Source organism: Centropristis striata, chromosome 13, assembly GCF_030273125.1.
Source record: "Centropristis striata isolate RG_2023a ecotype Rhode Island chromosome 13, C.striata_1.0, whole genome shotgun sequence".
In the NCBI taxonomy this organism is placed as follows: Eukaryota; Metazoa; Chordata; class Actinopteri; order Perciformes; family Serranidae; genus Centropristis; species Centropristis striata.
In genome coordinates, this window is record NC_081529.1 from 23,606,508 (window position 1) to 23,629,544 (window position 23,037).

General features: G+C 44.1%; 1 protein-coding gene across 1 annotated transcript in view; it reads right to left on the reverse strand.

Moving 5' to 3' along the window:
* Positions 1-23,037, reverse strand: part of LOC131984111 (voltage-dependent T-type calcium channel subunit alpha-1I-like) — a 240,450-nt gene that overhangs the window by 158,529 nt on the left and 58,884 nt on the right. The window contains exon 2 of the mRNA XM_059348992.1: positions 21,755-22,019. Within this exon, the coding sequence (XP_059204975.1) occupies positions 21,755-22,002 (248 nt within the window). The 5' untranslated portion in view covers positions 22,003-22,019. The remainder of the gene's footprint in view (positions 1-21,754; positions 22,020-23,037) is intronic.

The window sequence follows — 23,037 nt, forward strand, 5'->3', positions numbered from 1 at the left end:
TTAGTTTTCGTTTTTGTCAACTTTTTTCATTCATAATTCAGTGTTTCTATTTGAACATGCAACACATGGTGAATATGTTTACTGAGACTGGGATGTTTACACTAGAACCAAAATACAAAACACCCAGAACTGTAAGAGTTAATAACCTTATTGGGGCTGAGATGGATAAAATGGCAAAATTTATTATGACCTCTTTGAATCTGGCACCCAACACATAGCCCATTACAAAAAAACTAAAACTAACACTAAAACTAATAAAAACTAAACTAAAACTAAGCATTTTCAAAAAATAAAAACTAAACTAAAACTAGCAAACTCACTCTACAAACTAACTAAAACTAACTGAATTTAAAACAAAAATTCACAACGAAATTAAAACTAAAACTAATGAAAAATCAAAAACTATTATAACCTTGGTTCATGCCTCATATAGCCACGACACAAAGACAAAGACTCTACTCAAAGGCACCAAAAAGGACGAGTGATGTGCAGGTCTCCTTGATATTGTAATGAGTCTTCTTGGTCTGCTAATGTGCTCATACGTAATCATTACCAAAGGGTAGACCTCAAAGCCCCAGTGCACAGCGAGCGGACAAATGGTTCATGCTGAAACATACCGTCGATCAATCAAAAAGCAGAATATTCATAAACATCCCTTAGTGACTCACGCTTTCCTCGTACTTCCTACAAATTGCCAGGGTTTGTTCTCCTTTACAAAATGTTATCTTCTTCGACATGACCTTGCCCTCTTTTGCTTGAGTCACACACCTGGAGTTTTTCATTCTCTCATTTAAAGTTCAGTCTGCAAAAGCTGCCCATGCACTTTAAAAAAGTTGCATAACTTGTTCAAATGTTCTGATTTATTCGGTTAGAAGCTTTACCTCGCCTGCAATATCTCATTTTACAGCTAATCTACCCCATTTGCAATTAAAAATATATATATGTGCGGTAATGCTTCCTATGGTGCCATATGTTAAATCATGCATTTGCCATTCATTGTTTTTATAGAATTAGCCATCGGCGAAACTTGGCAGAATGTATTCTGAAATGACAAAATTTATTCTACAAAGTAAGAACAGACTGTGAGCTGTCACATTTGATTTATTAGTAATTCTGTCTGCTGGCAGTTTAGCTTCCTAGTGTAACAAGACAAGAATATTTGGAGTAGAATAATTACTGCTTTTCTTATCTGTAGCTGTCTTTACAGCCGCCTCTGGTAATAACCACAGAATTCATATTCAAACTAATAAAATGTAAGCTTTTGTTGCTGTTGTTTAAATCCTCCTGCTTCAAGGCCGATGCCACAGAGAGACGGCCCTCCGCTCTAAACGAGCAAAAGAAGCAGAATATGAGTCGGAGTGTATCTTTTACCAGAGTTAATCGCTGGCTTCTCACCAATTTATTTCCATATTGCAATTACAAAGATCTAGCATCATTATAAACAGAAAAACTTTGAATTCACTTCCAGGATGTTTAGTTTGTTTAAAGTATTTGCAATTCAGCATTCAGTGCTGTTTTCTGCATGTCTGATGTACTATACATGTGTGAGCATTTGCACACATACACGCAAAGACCATAGGACTCTGGTAACATAGAATCCAGGAAAACAAGACACTAGAAAGATAGGACTCCGGGAACATAGAACCCAGGAAAAAAGGACCGTAGAAAGATAGGACACCGGGACGTAGGACCCAGGAACATAGAATGTTGGATATAGGATCCAGAAACATAGGACCCTGGGAACATAGGACCCTAAAAAGATCAGTCACTGGGAATATAGGACCCCAGAACATAGGACCCTAGAAAGATCAGTCACTGGGAACATAGGACCCTGGGAACAAAGGACCCTAGAAAGATTAGTCACTGGGAACATAGGACCCTGGGAACATAGGACCCCAGAACATAGGACCCAAAAAAGATCAGTCACTGGGAAAATAGGACCCTGGGAACATAGGACCCAGGAACACAAGACCCTAGAAAGATAGGACACCGCGACGTAGGACCCTGGGAACATAGGACCTGAGAAAGATCAGTCACTGGGAACATAGGACCCTGGGAACATAGGACCCCAGAACATAGGACCCTAAAAAGATGAGTCACTGGGAACATAGGACCCAGGAACACAAGACCCTAGAAAGATAGGACACTGCGACGTAGGACCCAGGAACATAGGATCTTGGATATAGGATCCGGAAACATAGGACCCTGGGAACATAGGACCCTAGAAAGATTAGTCAATGGGAACATAGGACCCTGGGAACATAGGACCCCAGAACATAGGACCCTAGAAAGATCAGTCACTGGGAACATAGGACCCAGGAACACAAGACCCTAGAAAGATCAGTCACTGGGAACATAGGACCCAGGAACACAAGACCCTAGAAAGATCAGTCACTGGGAACATAGGACCCAGGAACACAAGACCCTAGAAAGATCAGTCACTGGGAACATAGGACCCTGGGAACATAGGATCTGGGAACATAGATATGCTCCCATTATGACACTCATGCTGAGCAGTAGGAGACAATTTTTAGAGAAAGAGAAAGAGATAGATACTTCTCAAATTAAATATGATTTGAAAATGTTTGTTGTACTTGTTGAAAAGCACAATAAAATATTCCAAGGAAATCTACACTAATGGCAGATCATTTTAGAACTCTGATATTGCTGTGTATGAAAGTATGGGTACCAAACTCCTCCTAGAAAAAAACAAAAACATTAAGTTGTCCAAAGAGTTTTCAATCCCTCATTAAAAAAGGATCGGCTTTATGGTATAAGGTGTAATATAACTGCCATATTTTTCTGTACAACATTTTGGCCATATAGTCAAATTTCTGAATTTGCCTATCCTCCTTTTGATTTAAATCATTAAAAGTAAGATAATGGATCAATTTTCTAAAGTTGTGACCACCTCAATCTTTAAATGTAATATTATTTTTGGTGTGTGAGCTGACATCTTTCCAGCTCTGTCTTCTGTTGTCTCGTCACCCAAACCCAAACCCAAAGTGAAAAATCCACAGAAACACTGACCAGTAGTTGTACAGGTTATCTGCTGTCTGCGAACACAGGACATCATCTGATTGTCAGGCTTTTTTTTCCACATTCCAGCTTCAAAAGCCACAATTTGTGGTGCAGACAGAGCAGGCAGCCAGTCAGTCATCATCACCACATTTCAGGGTCATTACTGTCCTCACTTCCATCACAGCTCCATACTTTTGAAGAAAACCAGACTTGAAATTTTCCAATGTGTTCAGGAGAGTTTTTGGGAGGTCGGAAGTAAAGAACAGACGTTCTGCAGTGCAGAATGACTCACACAATTTATATAGCACTTTGTGGATAATAGATGAGAAATAGCAAACTACAAAGCACTCACTTGGATAAAATGTACCCTGCAGTTAGTGGTGATGGAGCCATTAAATGACTTATTAAATTCTCTCAAGAGTCCCAGTTTGTGTAAAGCAATACTTCTGAGTTGAGCTGACATAAAAAGGAAGACATGATTCTTTTATAAGTTAAAAAATAAGGCAGTAAGAATGTGATGATGACAGGCGGAAAACAAAAAGAGAGGAAAAAAACGTGTGTGTGTGCAGGCTCATATTTGTGTGTTTGAGTATGTGCATCTGTGACATTTATCTGCGCGGTACATCCGACAGCAATCTGCCCCGCTGTTTCTGAGTTCACACAAATAGAATCTGCCATCTAAAGTATTGCTGCAAAATACAGTAGAGCATGTATACCATAACACAGCGCTGAAGCAGAAGGTGGCTAATGTCAGCCAGCCATCTGACTGCAATTCTAAGTATGTGACATTGAACTAACCCAGAGCCCAGTTATGGCTGCAATTCAAACACAGTGTCTACATAATCCATAATCCAACAGCGGTGGGTTGCGATAAAGTGCACACACACTCACACTGAAGCTGGTTTGTACACATTGACTGATAAATGCATAGGATGTGGAAATATATATATATTTTTTTAATTATTTATTCTTTGTTTAATGGTCAGCAACTGACTGATATGGACACAAAGATCTATTTAGCTATTTAATAATTATTTCCCCTCGTCATTTAAATTGTCAACAATTGATTGATACTGAAAAAACAGTTCTGTTTATTTAGCTATTTATTTTTATATTATTATATTTTTTTCTGTGTTCATGAATTGTAATGTAATAAAGTATATTATGTGTAATAATGTTCAATATTCTTAATATTCTTTATTCAAACACAATCTGTGTATAATCCAAATAGATAGGGCATTTTTTTGTTATTCCAGCTCAATTTTTAAAATGTTTTTAAAATGTATTATAAATACATTTCTAAGTGAGTTTTTCCCCTCTAAAACTGGAATCGGTCTCAAAGATCCAGTATGGGTTGCGCTTTACAATTCTCATGATGTGCTGTGTGCAGGGCTGCAGATGGTTATTAGACTGCTCACACACACACACACACACACACACTGCAGTTGGTGAAGAAGTGGTTTGTGGTAAATCACATGACATCATATCAGTTATGCAAAGACTTCAGAGGAAAGCTGGTTAGGCAAATTTCACTCTAGCTGTCCACATGAAACTCAGTCAGAGATTCTTGAGAAATGATTGCCTTCGCTCTTTTCAATTCTGACGTTCTTCAAGGAAACAGGGAAATGATGATTAGGAATAAACGGAATGGGAGTAAATAACATACTGTAGCATTATTCAACCTGTTTTTATATGCCTTCATCATTAACTCTGCTCTTCCAGCTGCTATAGTATAAAAAGCACATGTTCAGCGCTGCCTAACTACTATGAAAGAGGAATGCATGTGATAGAGGTCACGCAGAGTGTGTATGCACTGAGGCTTGGTACTACAGTAGTCATTAGAGTCACTTTAAGCCCTTCATCTCTTCTCCACTGTTCCCTCTCATCTCCTCTTCCTCTCTCAGACAGTACAGGCACTAATGGAATTTGGACTAGACCGGAGGGAGCAGCGGGAGAGGGAGGAGGGGTAGGGAAGAAGAAGATGTGAGAACGAGTGATGAGAAGGTGGGATAACCACAATCAGTATTGGTGTTCATTGGCTGTGACATTTATTTTGCAAGCATTAATATTCTAATAAGTTGTATTTATCCTAAACAGAGGTTTGTCTCATTACTGTTTACACCTCTTTTATAAAAGGAGACTTTCCCCGGAGTAAAAGGACAACAGTTCATACTTGAAGCAGAGTCTCATTAAAATAAGTGGAACACTCACATTACTGCATAACATGAAAGCGTAAATGGAAGTTTGGGAAGCAACAACATCTTAAGGAAGGGGGAGGGGGATTTTTTGATGCATAAGTAGGAAGGAGTGATTGCATTTGTGAGTGAAAACTAAACAGAAAGGACAAAAAAAGAAGAAATGACAGAAAGGAGACAGGAGAACAAGCAGAAGATAAAAGAAAGTCACAGAGTGTCGCTGAGAATTAAAGACAGACTTTTGATCTTCTTTAATAAAACATATGTCAAAACAAGAGAAACAAGCATTCAACATTTACATCCATCAAGCGGCGCACCTTAAAGCAAGTGTCATCGCGAAAGAAAAGAGCGAAATCCACCATGCAGCATCTTTTCCTACAACTCAAAGACAACGGGACCCAAAGCAGAAGTTGAGCGAAAGAAAAAAGAAAGAAGCACAGAAAGAAAGAGCGAGAAGATGAGAGAGAGTAGGTGATGTGTCCCAGGTGTGCGCTCTATCCTCAGCAGTAGTTAAGAGCACGGCACGGCAACGCCTCAGCCATCCGTCACCATGGAGATAACAAGCTGTCAGGGCCAGATAGGATCACGGGCCACAGAGGCCGGTCACTCTGCTGGAACACCACAGGAGCCAATCAGAGGAGAAGGGGAGAGAGGGTGAGATAATGTGAGGAGGAGAGTTGTTGAGTGGAAAGAAATGAGAGGGAAACAAAAGAACTGATAGAAAGAGGAGAGGATGGCAAGAGAGGTGCAAAACAGGTGCGAAGGACAAAAGAAATAGAGAGGAAGGAGCTGGAGAATATAGAAAAGTTTGGATGGCGCCCAGAGCCATGCATCAATCAATGCTCTGCATATAAACAACTCATATACACATACCAGTACATTTCCTTTCTATAATGCTGCAAGTAATCACCCTGCCTTTCCACTTTGAAAATACAGCTTAAAATGCCCCTATACAGTGTGGGCACTTTGCAATTATAATGACGATTTAGTAGTCTGGAGGAAGCAGTGCAGAAAACAGTAGAAGAAAACAAGACTGCAATACAGTGGTAATCATTTCAAAAGGGGAGATTATTGCTGCTTTGTTTGTATATATTACGTGATAAAACTTAAATATTCTGTCAGCCTAAAGCAGCTATTCTCAACCTTGGGGTAGGGACCCCAATTGGGGTCGCCAGATGATTTCTGGGGGTCACCAAATCATTTTGGATGTCAGCTCTGTCTCCACTGTGTTAAAGTGTTCATGTGTTCATGTGTTTTTGGTCACTTATTGTCTTTTTTTGGTCATTTTGTGTTTTGTTTTTTTGTCATTTTGTGTCTTTTTAGGCCATTTTGTGTCTTTTTTTTTTATCATTTTGTGGTCATTTTGTGTCTTTTTTGGTGATTTTGTTTCCTTTTTTTGGTCATTTTGTTTCTTTTTTGGGTGATCCGAACTGTGCATGTGAGATTCTGTTCAGTGAGCGGGGGTCGTAGACAACATGCTTGTTAAATTGGGGGTCGTGACTCAAAAAGGTTGAGAACCACTGGCCTAAAGGGACATCACCTAAAGCTCCACAGAAGTAGGACATAAGTAGATGAAAATCTGCTGTCTATCTGTCTTTGTGTTTCATGAGTAACTGTTGACCGGTCAGGTTTCACTGGATGCAGTCGATTGCGCTATTTGAGGTATAATGGAGTATGAGTGACCTGACATGTTCTCATCTTGATCTTCAGAAAAGAAGAGTTGATGAGAGGCAATCTTCACCACTTTAACCGAGACTCGATGTAACAGACTGCACACACAATTACAATCTTTTCTGTCCATTTAAAAAGATTGAGCAGGTGAAAGCTACAACCTCTTAAAGAGTTCTCCTGCAGAATTAGCTGCAATGGAATGGAAAGATTCGGGAAAAAAAATCAAAATTCTTCAAAAAGGGGGAAATTTAACATTGAAATAGTGAATGAGATAGTGATGCTGCCTCGATAGAACTGGATATGACGCTGCACATGTGTGTATGTATCGGTCAGCAGTGGTGGAAGGATTACTCCAGCATTCAAATATATATATGTATACTGAAGTAAAAGTGCAGAAGCGTGTGCATCAATAACATTTATTATATTATATAATAAGTGCTGCAGGGATGATGACATTTTGAAGGCTAACCTAGAAGTTAGCATCACCCTGATTCCCCTGATTTTTGGATTTTCCATTAAATTTTTGCATAAAAGTTAACAAAACGTTAAGAAGCTAATGCAAGGCTATAACTGAGACTGGTCTCCCCTCAAAAACCAACCTCATAGGTTGCTTGTACAAAATGTGACCCATATTTCCTTCTGAGGCCCCGTTTACACGAGGACGCTTGAGAGTAAAAACGATAAAATATTTTATGGGAAGTGCCTTTCGTTTAGATGGTGACGGCGTTTTTGGGGCTTAAAAACACAAAAATCTGAAACCACCCTCCAAAGTGGAAAAGTTAAATCCTCTCCTCCGTAGCGTGTCGTCTACACTGACAAGACACAAAACTCTGATCTGATCTGCTCACGTCACGTATGTGTTTACGTCACATACATGCTCCAGTACAGGAAAATAAACAAACGTGGGATTATTTCCATGGTGGGACCTTCAAGCTGCTCTGGCAGCTCTAATAAACTTACACGAGTCTTTCCACCAAATGTACAGGATATGTACAGATAGTATTAGTCAACAGAGAAGGATCTGGAATAACCTCCATCACATTCTGGATGCAGCAATTGGTCGGAGGCGAGCCAGACGGCTGTGAACGAGACCTGGGAGATCTATGATGGTGGAGAACTTTGTGGAAGGAGTAGCTGATGAAAATACGTGGCGTGAAAACTTCTGCATGCCCAAAGATGCTCTTATGGCTTTAAGTGATGCTGCCTGGCTGCATAAAATCGAATTCCACACTGTGGAGGGGGCGTGGTGCATCAGCTGCAGGAGAGAGGTGTGGAGAGGGCTCAGGAGAGCAGCGCCAGGTGAGAGTGATTGACACAACTGCATGGCATTAGCTAATCACTCTCTCCCTTTTAAAACACAGTAGCGTGCTGGACCTGGAAGGAGGATGACTGGAGCACACACACTCCAGAGCAGTGTCAAGCTGACGGAGCACGGCAGCAATAAGCCTGCGAAGTAATCTGAACTGTTATTATTGTACTCCGTGTCATATCTGCTGAGGAGAAACTCACGGTGGCTCAAACTACGCCACATTGGCGCCTGAACAGGGACTCAGCAGAGATGTCGGAGCCACAATCGCCAGTGACCACGCTGGCGCAGATGCTGGCGGAGGTTGCAGCTATGAGCCGGGACCAGGCAGCGCTCAACAGGCAACAACTGGCCGCTCTCCAGTTCCAGGCGGAGAAACAAGCTGAGCTGCTGGAGGTGATGGTGAATCGTGTTGGGGGGGCGTCGTCAGCCCCCTCGCTCGCTGGTGTCACGCTCCAGAGGATGGCGGCCCATGATGACCCCCAGACGTACCTGGAAATGTTTGAGGCGACGGCGACGGCGTGCAACTGGCCGAGGGAGGAGTGGGCTGTGCGCCTGCTTCCCCTGCTGTCGGGAGAGGCGCAGACGGCGGCCCTCGCCCTACCCGGACCCTCCCGGTGCCAGTTCGGGGACATCAAGCGGGCAGTCCTGGACCGTTTGGGGTTTTCCGCAGAAGACCAGCGGCGCAGGTTCCGGGGGACCAAGCTGGGTCCCGCTGATCGACCATTCGTTTACGCACAACTGCTGAAGGATGCGGCGACCAGGTGGCTTCAGCCGGGGAGCTCTGCGGGCGAGGCGCGGCTGCTGGAAGCCGTAGTTTTGGAGCAGTTTGTGGAGGGGCTCCCAACGGCCACCTCGGACTGGGTGCGCTGCCACCGCCCGGCGGATCTGGCGGCTGCCATAACTCTGGCGGAGGACCATTTGGCTGTTCTCTCATGGGGCCGGGCACATGAGGGTCGGCCAGCCTCTCCCGTCCGTCCCATACCGGCGCCCCGCAGGAGACCGGTGCCGGGTCCCCAGCCCTCCACGCCCGCTAGACCCTCTCCTCGCCCGCGCACTAATCCTCCCTCTCTTTTCTATCCTTCCCAGGCTCCAGCCGCTACGGGCGCTGCTCTCGACCCACAGAGGGTTCCTCAGGCGGCAGGGCAGGAATGCTGGAGGTGTGGACAACCCGGACTCTTCCGCCGAGAGTGTCCACTCATGGAGGTCGGTCAAGTGGTCCGGGTTGTCGGACCTCCAGCACCCTCCCCCGGTCTAGGAGGGACGTACAGCGTTCCGGTAAGGATCCAGGGTGGTACACATCAGGCAATGGTGGACTCTGGCTGCACGCAGTCTATAGTTCACCAGAGTCTGATTCGACCCAGGGCATTGATGGAGGTGGGCTGGGTGGATATTAGGTGTGTGCATGGGGACATCCACAGATACCCTGTAGTACCAGTGGAAATTCGGTTTAAGGGAAAAAAGCATAGTGTAAAGGCTGCGGTTAGTTCCCGCCTGACGCACCCCCTGATTCTGGGTACTGATTGGCCGGGGTTTGACAGATTAGTGGGACAGTGTGTGGGGGTGCGTTCACGACCGACAGGGACATGGGATATGTGCGCTGTGCTCAGTGGTGACGCGAGGTTGTCCGACACTGCAGACGGGGAGGGGGAGCCGGCGGTGCCTCCACCGGAGGCTCCGCAGGTGCCCGTTTTTGCCTCCATGGAAGATTTTCCACTCGAGCAGTCTCGTGATGATACTCTACGCTTTGCCTTCGACCAAGTGATAAAAATTGATGGTCACATGGTGCGCCCTGATGCAGCGTTAACGTATCCCCACTTCTCACTGCGCAGGGACAGATTATACAGAGTGAGTTGTGACACTCAGACAAATGACATAATTACCCAGTTGTTGGTACCAAAAAGCCGCCGGGAAATGGTTTTCCAGGCGGCTCATTTTAACCCGATGGCTGGGCATATGGGGTATGAAAAGACACTGAACCGTGTAATGGCCCGATTCTATTGGCCAGGCATTCGGGCAGACGTGCGCCGCTGGTGCGCGTCTTGCCCTGAATGCCAGTTGGTTAACCAACCGGCCGTGCCGAGAGCGCCCTTGCGCTCATTACCACTGATTGAGATCCCGTTTGAACGTATTGGGATGGATCTCATCGGGCCATTTCACCGGAGCACACGGGGATATCGCTTTGTGCTAGTTCTTGTGGATTACGCAACGCGATATCCAGAGGCAGTGCCGCTGCGCACCATCTCTGCAAAGAGTGTGGCGCAGGCACTGTTTCAAGTTATCTCCCGAGTCGGGATCCCGAAAGAGATCCTGACTGACCAAGGCACCCAGTTTATGTCACGAACACTGAGAGAACTGTACGGATTATTGGGCATCAAGTCTATTCGAACCAGTGTTTACCACCCGCAAACTGACGGCCTCGTTGAGCGCCTGAATAAGACTTTGAAGTCCATGATCCGTAAGTTTGTGCACGATGATAGTCCTAATTGGGATAAGTGGCTAGATCCTCTGCTGTTTGCAGTGCGCGAGGTACCCCAGGCCTCCACGGGATTTTCTCCCTTTGAACTGTTGTTTGGCAGGAAACCACGCGGGGTTTTGGACCTGGTTAAAGAAAGCTGGGAGGAAGGTCCAAGCCCCAGTAAAAATGAAGTGCAATACGTTCTGGACCTGAGAGCAAAACTCCACACACTGGGGCGGTTATCACGGGAGAATTTGCTCCGGGCCCAGGAACGTCAGCAGCGGCTGTACAACAGAGGATCTAAGCTAAGACAATTTTCACCGGGCGATAAAGTGCTTGTATTACTCCCATCTTCCACCTCCAAATTACTCGCCAAGTGGCAAGGACCCTTTGTGGTCACACGACGAGTGGGTGATGTCGATTATGAGCTTGTGCGATCTGACAGGGGAGGGGCCACGCAGATTTATCACCTCAACCTCCTAAAAGCATGGAGAGAGGCTGAGTCTGTTTCCCTGGTGACGGCAATTGGAGAGAGAGATGAGTTGGGGCCTGAGGTTCCAAAATCAGCCAATCCTGCCTCGCTCCTTTGTGAAAACCATCTCTCACCGTCTCAGAGAACAGATATTGCCAGGTTGCAACAGAGTTACGCTGACGTGTTCTCCCCCCTGCCAGGACGCACAAGTCTTATTCAACACAACGTTGAGACTCACCCGGGCGTGACGGTGCGTTCACGACCCTATCGGTTACCTGAACACAAAAGAAAAGTGGTTCAGGCAGAATTGAAAGCGATGCTGGAGATGGGGGTAATAGAAGAGTCCAACAGTGCCTGGTGTAGCCCCATCGTTCTTGTGAGCAAGAAGGATGGGTCCATCCGGTTCTGTGTGGACTATCGCAGGGTGAATGATGTTTCACGGTTTGACGCCTACCCAATGCCTCGGGTCGACGAGCTCCTGGATCGCCTGGGCACTGCTCGTTTTTTCACGACACTGGATTTGACCAAGGGCTACTGGCAGATTCCCCTATCTCCAGAGTCCAGGGAGAAAACGGCCTTCTCCACTCCGTACGGTTTGTACCAATTTGTTACACTTCCGTTCGGGTTGTTCGGGGCCCCAGCCACATTTCAACGCCTCATGGACCGTGTGCTGCGTCCACATGTTGCATATGCTGCCGCCTACCTGGATGATGTTATCATCCATAGCACCACTTGGGCGGAGCATGTGCAGCAGGTGGCTGCGGTGCTGGGTTCACTGAGGCAGGCGGGGCTCACGGCCAACCCGAAGAAGTGTGCAGTTGGACGGAGGGAGGTACGGTATCTGGGGTACCACTTGGGCGGCGGGCAGGTGCGTCCACAGGTAGATAAGACAGCTGCTATTGCAGCCTGCCCAAGGCCCAAGAGCAAAAAAGAGGTGCGGCGGTTCTTGGGGCTGGCAGGCTATTACCGGCGATTTATCCCCAATTTCGCGGAGCTGACCAGCCCCTTGACTGACCTCACCCGAAAGGGTGCCTCAGATCCGGTCCAGTGGACGGAGCGGTGCCAGGTGTCGCTTGAGAGGGTTAAACAGACCCTCTGTGGGGAGCCTCTTCTCCACACACCTAACTTCTCTCTCCCTTTTGTCCTGCAGACTGATGCGTCGGGCAGAGGGCTGGGGGCCGTTCTGTCTCAGCAGGTGCAGGGCGTCGACCGCCCAGTGCTCTACATCAGCCGGAAGCTGTCCGACAGGGAGGCCAGGTACAGCACGGTGGAGAGGGAGTGCCTGGCCATCCGGTGGGCGGTCGATGCTCTGCGGTACTACCTGCTGGGGCGCCCATTCACCCTCTGCTCGGACCATGCTCCTCTCCAGTGGCTCCACCGCATGAAGGATGCCAACGCCCGGATCACCCGTTGGTATCTGGCACTACAACCGTTTAAGTTGTAGGTTTGACCTACAACTTAAACGGTTAGGTTTAAGTTAACGGTTAGGTTAGGCCGGACGGCTCCCCGGCCTAAGTCGGGCGGTGGAGGTATGTGGAGGGGGCGTGGTGCATCAGCTGCAGGAGAGAGGTGTGGAGAGGGCTCAGGAGAGCAGCGCCAGGTGAGAGTGATTGACACAACTGCATGGCATTAGCTAATCACTCTCTCCCTTTTAAAACACAGTAGCGTGCTGGACCTGGAAGGAGGATGACTGGAGCACACACACTCCAGAGCAGTGTCAAGCTGACGGAGCACGGCAGCAATAAGCCTGCGAACGGCTCTGTTATATTGTTGTAGTCTGTGAAATAAAAGTAATCTGAACTGTTATTATTGTACTCCGTGTCATATCTGCTGAGGAGAAACTCACGGTGGCTCAAACTACGCCACACACACACTTTAGCCTCACCGTATGCAGCAGATTTCCTCCTGAAAACGCTCGTCTAAACGCAGAATAAAAAGTGAAGATGTGACACCACTTTTGCGTCTTCTGTTCAAACCGTCATCATGTAAACGTAGCCTTAGACTTTCCTCTGCCACCATCTGCGGCCATAATAACAATGAATAACGGCAATGCAGACTTTAAATATTAGAATTTGCTTGGGGCAGGTGGGAGAGGTGGTGGATGACTCGAACAAATGTCGGCTTTCACCCAGGAGAACGAGGTTCATGTCAGATGTGAAAACAATAGTAATCGATGGGATTTAAACATCACGGAACTTCTGTGCTTCACGTTTTGTGCATCACATTTCTACTATATCAGTCATAATGTACTCGTAACTACATCACTTCCGGCATTTATGTAATCTTTTTTTATTTTGTTAACTTTTATAACTTCTTACCAGGAAGTTTTTTTGCCCTAAACCTAGTTCACTTCATGTCACCCTCATAACTACTTCACTTCCAGCATTTACGTACATTTATTTATTGTTTAAACAGCTTTTATAACCCCTACCCAGGAGGTTTTCTGCCCTAAACCTAGATGAGTGGTTTAGAATTCAAATTCAATGAAGCTGCAGCCTTTTTTTTTACAACAGCAAACTGTACACGTATGTATAATGACATGTGTCATTTATTTTATTTTTTAAAGTTCTCAAATGTTACATTGACAAACGACCTATCCTGTCGTTCAGGTTGGAGATCTCCTTGCTGTAATTCAACCCATGAGATTAACGTTACAACCACTGAGCTGATAATAACAACAACCTCTGTAGTCACATTTCACTGTTAGCTCCGTCTGTCCTTACAGTTCTTGAGTAAATGTACCTATTTTCCCACCAATGCCTGTGTGTCCTTAAATTTCAATGTAATGGATTCATCAAAGATGAGTGGGACTGCATTGGGACACACATCTGAGATGCAATCAGTCTTGACAGGAGTGAAGTAACAGCTGCTACAGTTATCTCTCCAAGCAAGTCACGATAAAGTGAAGCAGAGCACAGAGCAGAGCGTCTATTTACAGTACATTGAGGGAAAATATCTCAATAAGTACACAGGTAGAGAACAGGAAAAGAAACCTGTGGGGCAGATTTAACACATGATACAGACACACTTACAATATCTACAGATATACAGATGTTTGACTGTGACAAAGAGTGAGCGGGGAGCCGAAGGTAATAGGATAGAGAGAAATAGAAAAGTGGAGAGGCAAATATCTAAACTTTATAGTGAAAAGGATGGTCATGAGATGGAAAACATGAAAGATCCTGAAAAGTGGATCTAAAACATGTCTATCGCTCCCTGCTGCTTGGCTGCAATGTACGTCATAAACCCCGCCTCCTCCATGTCAGCAGATGGGGCAAACAAAAAATTATCTAAATCTTGGCAAAATTTTTGCTAATGTTTGTTTGCATGTTTATTTTTCTGAAAAGTTTGGTTTGAATTTGTTATTTGATGCTATAAAATGGGGGTGTGACAGCATGACAGCATGGGATTGATTTGTGATTGGTTGGGCTAGTTAGTGGGCGGGGCCGTATTAGAAGTCTATGTCTGATCATTACAGCGCAGACAATGGCTCCAAATGATGTCCCCAGTGCAAAATGGCAGCGCCCATATCAGGGTATTTTGGCCTCATTTTTTCACAGTGGGAGAAAGTAAAGACTTATCATCCATCTTTATATATAGTCCATGGTATTAACTAGGGATGGGATAATTAATCGATGACTGATTTATGGTCGTTAAGAATTTGGTCGACCACGTGGAATTTTTAATTGACCTGTGTATTTTTAAAATTTAAATTCTATCTATGACTGCATATCAGTATTCATTGACCTGAAACACGGCAGAGCCTTCAGTTCTATGGCCATATTTGAATAAGCCAGTGAGCTGAGAATTAAGTTGGATAAAGCTACAGTTTGCAAACTGAAAGTTGCAATAACAATTATACAACACAGAGAAATACAAGAGTATTAATTTGAGCAAAACTAGCTTACTGTATCAAACCTTGTTAGCATGAATTACTAGGTTTCATTTTATTCAAAAGTTATTTAAACAAAAAAACCCCACTTAAATATGCAAGATTACTGTGAAAAATAACCTCAAGCCCCTTCGGGGGCCAAAACATAAAACATTGAAGTCCTTGACTTTATCTTCACAGTATAATCCCAGTTGAGTTAGTTTTACAATCAACAGGAAGTCTCTTTTTTTCCTTTCAAAATTAAAACATCCGTTATCAAAACAGGCTTTTGTATAGTACTGTATATATATAGAACGGAAGTGGCAGAAAACTAAACACCCTGAGGACCTACGCAACTACCAATCTCTTCTTGCTGCCTTCTCATCTCTGATCTCAGCTGAAAAAAGCTCTTTCTATCAGACCAAGATTCAATCTTCATTCTCCAATCCGAAGAAGCTCTACTCCATCTTTACAAACCTCCTGGTCCCTCCAACCCCCCCTCCTCCCTCCTCCCTCCTACCGACCCACTTTGTGAACCACTTCCTGAAAAAGATTGAGGACATACGCTCTTCATTTACCCATCCAGTCTCACAACCTGCCTCTCCTCCCTCCCCATCAGCGTCTCCCACCCTCTCAGCATTCACTCCACTGTCTCCTCCTCAAGTGCTCAGCCTTGTAACCTCTGCCCGTCCTACCACTTGTCAGCTGGATCCTATTCCCTCCCACCTGTTTCAGTCTATTGCTCCGGATCTCCTCCCGTTCCTCTCCCATCTTATCAACACTTCCTTGACTACTGGCTGCTTTCCTAACTCTCTGAAGGAAGCAAGGGTGAATCCTCTCCTAAAGAAATCCACCCTCGACCCATCCTTAGTGGACAACTACAGACCCGTCTCTCTCCTGCTGTTCCTCTCCAAAACTCTGGAACGGGCTATCTTCAATCAGCTGTCCTCCTATCTGCATGGGAACAACCTCCTTGACCCTCACCAGTCTGGTTTTAAGAAGGGCCACTCAACAGAGACTGCCCTTCTCGCTGTGACTGAACAGCTTCACAAGGCGAAGGCGGCCTCTCTTCTTCTGTGGTGGTTCTACTGGACCTTTCTGCAGCTTTCGACACTGTGGATCACCAGATCCTCATCTCCACCCTTCACCACCTGGGAGTATCTGGCTCTGCCCTCTCTCTGCTCAAATCCTATCTCAAGGACCGCACCTTTCGTGTAACTTGGAGGGGTTCTGTTTCAGAACCCTGTCCACTCACCACCGGGGTCCCTCAAGGCTCTGTCCTTGGTCCGCTCCTTTTCTCGATATACACCAACTCCCTTGGCTCCCTCATCCACTCGCATGGCTTCTCCTATCATAGCTATGCCGACGACACCCAGCTAATCTTCTCATTTCCCCAGTCTGAAACACATGCAGCAGCACGTATCTCTGCATGTCTGGCCGACATCTCCCAGTGGATGTCCTCGCACCACCTCAAACTCAACCTGGGAAAGACTGAGCTACTCTACCTCCCAGGGAAGGGCTCCCCCACCACTGACCTCCACATCACTGTCCAGAACACAGTGGTTGTCTCCACAGAAACCGCCAAAAACCTTGGCGTAACTCTTGACAACCAACTGTCCCTCTCCACAAACATCACCGCCACCACCAGATCTTGCAGATTCTTGCTGCATAACATCAGGAGAATCCGCCCGTTTCTCACCCAGAGGGCAGCTCAGGTCCTTGTCCAGGTCCTGGTCATCTCACGCCTGGACTACTGCAACTCCCTCATGGCAGGTCTGCCTGCCAAAGCCATCCGACCTCTGCAACTCATCCAGAATGCAGCTGCTCGACTGGTCTTCAATCTTCCCAAATTTTCACACACAACACCCCTCCTCCGCTCCCTCCACTGGCTACCTGTGGCTGATACGCTTCAAGACTCTAGCTCTGGCGTACTCTGCTGCTAACGGTTCAGGTCCTACTTACATCCAGGACCTTGTCAAACTCTACACCCCTGCCCGTCCTCTACGCTCTGCATCAGCCAAACAGCTGGCGACTCCCACCCTGCGTGGGTCAACTCGCCTCAAAACCACTTCCAGACTTTTCTCTGTCTTGGCTCCCAAATGGTTGAACGTGCTCCCTACCGACATCAGGACCTCAGACAGCCTGTACATCTTCCGCCGCAGGCTGAAGACCTATCTCTTCCAACAATACCTTGGTTAAGCCATGGTCACCTAACACATATATATATTTAAAGAAAAAAAAATGCTGTTCTTCTTCTTCTTTTCTCTTCTTTTCTTCTTTAACATATAGCACTCCTGTAGCAATGACAGTTAGCTCTTAAAGTTCTGTACTTACTTGATTCCTGTGGTCTATGTCTAGTACCTTCAGGTTGAATGCATTTATTGTAAGTCGCTTTGCACAAAAGCGTCTCCTAAATGACATGTACTGTAATGTAATGTAATGTATATATCTTTTATTTTGCCTATGTATGCATGCAGCGATTAATCGATTAATTGATCGTTAACGTTATAGATGCTTGAGTTGGCAGGTTTCTTCCAAATAAACCATCCCTAGTATGAACGTATTTGACAAATGGAATAAAGGTGCGATGAATAAAAAATGCATTTGAAAATAAATAGAGAAGTACTCAGGTTCATCTATGTTGTATGATATGTACCAAGTGTGAGCGTGCACTCAGAAGAGCAAGAACAACAGGGAGAGGGAGAAGAAGCGTGTGGGGTGCCTGATAGAGAGGTGCTCCAGGTGCTCTGCTGCAGGCAAGCGTGGGAGAGCATCATTGTGTGTGTGTGTGTGTGTCAGTCACTGAAGGCCTCTCACAGTAACTGTGCGGTGAACAGAATTATTGATCTGCAGAGAGATGGTGAAACAACCACTTATTGCCCCCGTACACACACACACACACACACACGCACACACACACACACACACTTCAGATACACCGCACTGAGCACAAGCAAAACACTATTTGATGACGGAGAAATGAGGCTTATCTTGTCATTGCATCACTACAGTATGGTGTTTCATCAAGTCTTTAAAAAACGACATATTTGGTCAGTACATAAGCAATCTAACATACCTATATATACAGTACTGTCTGCTTTAGTGCGATCAATGCACACATGGATACAAATCGCTGTTCCAGTACACAAAACATCAAACTATGGCTCCAGTTTAAGTCCCACACACACAGAGGATGCACATATACATCTTCCTAGTCCTACACAGGGAAAGACACAAAGCCTGTGAATATACTCCATCCCACACCAACGCACACACGCACACAAACTCTTCAAAAGCTTCAAAAGTGTCTAAACAAATGCAGTCACAATAGGCAAAAGTAACACCTCATTTACCAGCCTGGTGACCAAAGTGTGTGTGTGTGTGTGTGTGTGTGTGTGTGTGTGTGTGTGTGTGCGTGTGTGTGCGTGTGTGTGTGTTTTCTCAGCTCTCCAGCTGATTCAACAGGAGAAGAATCACCTGAACTCACGGCAATAACAACTTGCCCTCAACCCACCACACACACTCGATCTTATTCTCTCACTCACATTATATTTCCCTCACACACACAATTGCACGTACAGGTGTGTCTCATGCTGACAGCTTCAACCACAACAGGTGTCCAACCGCCGGAGCTGCAATAGAAGTAAAAGATTTGGAGTGTGTGTATATGTGCAGGCTGTGTGTATGTGCCAGCATGTGCTACCAGGTGGCGTGGGGCCAACTGAGAGCAGCAGAGCTCAGCCATTAGTAAGCAGTAAAATCCTCCTGAAACCTCTTTTCCTCCAAACATCAAAGATGGAGTCTGAAAGGCAAACAGAAAGTCTCGCTGTCCAGTTTTGTCTGTCTGACTGCCTTCACTCTCCCTCTGTCTTCCTGATTTTCTGGCCACCCATTTGTTCTGTCTGCGTTGAAGACACATTATTGTGGTGTTAGTCTATCCGCGCAGGCTTCCTGTTAATGCACTGGGTGAATATTAAGTCTCGACTTATAAGGCTTTTGAAATCAGAGGCTTTTGCTTCAATGCTTCACTAATTTTCCGACAGAAAAATATGTCTCTGCGTCTGTGTTCAGACTCAAAATTGATTCATTTAACACAGCCCATGTCCTGACATCCATCATTAATTCCATATCGTTTCTTTTCATCAGGTATTTGGTAGGGAAGATCAGTACACCGTTCTCTTTATCTGTATTCTGTTCAACCAACTAAATTATTTGAATTAAACTAAGGTAACTAAGGAGGGACAGCAAGTAAAACTGGCTTGTAATTCTTCTTTAAGCCCTAGAATTCATCAACTTTATTCTTGTCTTAAATTTTTTTTTCATTACACAATACTTGTTACGTACAATAAATGCATAACGGTAAATCTTAATTTCCTTTTCAACAGTTGCCATAACAATAAACATGCTGAGTTTTTCAACATGTCTTCTAGCAGCAACAGAAGTAGTCTCATACAGTCATGGGAAAAAAATATTAGACCAATTTCTTGTTTATTTTTAATGCCTAGCACAACTAAAGGTACATTTGTTTGGACAAATATAATAATAACAAAAATAGCTCATAAGAGTTTAATTTAAGAGCTGATATCTAGCCTTTTTCCATGGTTTTCTTGGTAATGATTTTGGTTATTATCAATAAAAAAATGGAAAATGGCTCATTATATTTGTCCAAACAAATGTAACTTTAGTTGTTAGTTTTTTTCCATGACTGTATATGCTGGATGGATGTTGATATTATGATATATTGTTGACAAGACACAAATAGTGAAGAAGTGAAACCAGATCATTGCCCAATCATTACATCATCTGTTCTATTACATGCTCAACAAGTTTGCAATTTTAGAGTTAATTAAAACAAATGAGCATATTACCACAATTTTAGCTACGCTCCATTGGCTTCCAGCATCACCAAGAACAGATTTTAAGTTTTTAGGTTTTTGAAAACACACAATTACACACACATAAGAAAATAGGCAATATATTTTTCCAAAGATGTACAATACCCTACCAAAAACGGAGAGACATGAAAGAGATGAAAGAGATGCCGACTTTGTGGAAATCTTTACTAACAGCTGTAAGCCTATTTATTTAACCTGGATTTTATTAATTCCCCAATTTTTATATTCTTAATTGTCTGTTTTATTTCACTTAGATATTTTAACACCTACTGTCTTTTTATTATATGTCTATTTGCCCTTGTTTTATTATGGTGCATTTTTTTAATTATAAATTGAATTTTATTTTTTATTATAAAGCACTTTAAGCCACAAATCCAGAATCATTTTCTCATAATAATAATAATAATCATCATCATCATCATAGTAACACTTTTCATATAGGTACATGTATTCAATTAGTTGCTTATTTGAATGCAAATTAGTAACATATTGGCTCTTAATTAGTCATTATTAAGTATTTATTAATGCCTTATTCTGCATGGCCTTATTATACAACCAGTAAGCCATTTACTAAGGGTTAATGAAGAGTTTTCCTTCAGTGACCTCAGAGTTGTTGTATATGAGTTACGATCTTAACATGCTTTGCTTTGTATGGACTTTATAAGGTGGTAGTACTTAAAGAATAATGATTCTCCCTTTATAACACTTAATGAATGTGGTCTGTTCCTACATAACTACCACCTTATAAAGTCCAAATTATAAAGCATATTAAGATTATTACTCATATACAACAACTTCCTTACTTACTAATAATAGGCATTAATTCTGAGGTTACTGAGGGAAAACTCTTAGTTAATGACTTGGTTGTATAAAAAGGTCATGCAGAATAAGGCATTAATAAGTACTTAATAATGACTAATTAAGAGCCAATAAAGTACTAATTTGCATGCCAATAATCAACTTATTAATGTTTATGTATGTGTACCTTAATATAAAGTGTTACCAACAAAACAAAAGGGTAGAAAAAGCTGCTACTCCTTCCACATGACAATGAAAAAACTGGTTCAGAGAGGTTTGAAGTGACCGACTGACCAAATAAACATCTTACTGACATTGCAGTCCTTGGAGCCCTGCACTCAGACTGGTGGGAGTTAACAGGGCGATATAGAGTCATATTGTGCTAAGATGAACAAACACAAACACTCCTGCAGCAGTGTGGCAGCCAGCCCACGGTGACTGTCCTGTCGGTCCCAAATGTATAAAGGAGTGAAAGGATCGTCTTGGACTCATCGCCAAACAAACAGTTTGTTCTGGGCGCAAAGTTAAAACACACACACACACACACACACACACACACACACACACACACAAATGTCCACATTCCATTGTTCAAGCAGCGCAATGCTGATCACTGCAGTTGTAGTTGTATGAAGATGTCAAACACACTTACTTTGAGAAGATTGGGATGTCTGCTGTGCTGTGTGGTAGCAAATCCACAAGATAAAGGAGTGAGGGTGGATGGGAGGGGGTCAGAGTCAAGATGGATGAAAACGTATCAAAAGAACACAAAACAGAGACAGATATAACAAAGGAGAGAAACTGTGTGAGAGTGGGTGACAGATAGGCACAAAAAAGGATCTAAAAAAGGGACTGGATATAGAAGGGAGGGAAGCACCAGTGTTAGATGAGAAGATGAAAAGAAGAGGCATGAAAGGTGTACCAGAGGAGGTGAAGAAGGGGGTTAATGACGGCCAGTGCATGTAAAGTGCACTGCAGACAGGTGAATAATTAAGGTCAGAGAATGATGAAGGTTATCAGGTTATTAAGGTCAAAGCAACCAGTTCCACCAGTGAGTGAAAGGATATGGGCTGGACACCATACGGATGCACCAGTTGCGAGGACAGGTGGTCTGCTTCAGGCAGAAGAAGACCACAGGCGCCAGCTCTGGGAAGGGCAACACAAGAGTGCTCAGGTCACTGCCGATGCTGACGTCATCGCCCGGACCCACTTCCTCGATGATGTCATCAGCCTGCGCCAAGCCGTACTCCTCGCTCTGCCCTGGCCCTGCTGAGGAAATGCTCCCCAGCGGCACAGGACACTCCTCGCTCGTCATGGCAACCCAGCCGAGATCTAAAAAAACACACAAAAAACAATGACGGTTGGATTAGATGAATGAAAAGATTATCACATTGTTTGGTGCCAGGTGGCAACCTCCGGATCTGAGCAGGGAGGCCAACCAGGAAGTGCCTTAAGCTGCATTCTACCGAAAATTCCAGCAGGGGGCGCTAAGTTTGGCTGCAGAAAGATTTCTGTCCATTAATTTCAATGCAAAATGGAAAACTTCTCACTTGATTTATTACCTCTTTTTAGGACGACACTATGGTCTCAATCACAGACAATTTGATGTTAATAGTTCAAATCATGGCCCCATTGAGAAGAAAATAGAAGATAAAGAATCGTATGATTTGGGGCGGGGCTACCTTTGATTGACAGGTCACTAACAAGGCGAGCCGTCATCAGGAGAGAAGCAGAACAATGCGTATCCGCAACGTGTCAATAAAGTTATATATAACGTTATATAGATATAACTTTGACCCTTTCACACTGTATTTTCACTTAATGACACTTTATTTGAACGTTTTGTTCAGTAAAAATGTCTTGTTCAGCGTTTGGTTGGACTAACAGACACTCCAAGGAGTCGCTGCTCAGTTTTCTGAGGTAAGAAAGATACATTTTGTTTGTTGCTAGCCAAATCTAACATCCCAGTTAATGCTCCAGTTCATGCTAACATGAATTAGCAGCAGCTTCTCTCAGTCAGGTTGAGGTGTACGGATCTCCAAGAAAATTTAGATGGCAAAAAAAAGACTGCTTTGATTTAATTAACGTGTAGAATTTGCACTGCAGCAATTAAACAGCTTTATTTCATTACAGTTTGAATGGACAAGCAGGTTTTTGGCAATGCCATCACTCCTGCAGACCGCTTAATAACCCCACATGTCATAACATCACCTCACAACTCACAAATATTTAATGCTTTTTGTTTTCCAGCCCCCGAAAGGCCCATTAGTCTCTCGCTGTCTTTGTCCTGCAGAAACCAAAAGCCTTTATCATAAACTCACTTGTCTGCATAACAGAACGCTTTGCTTAC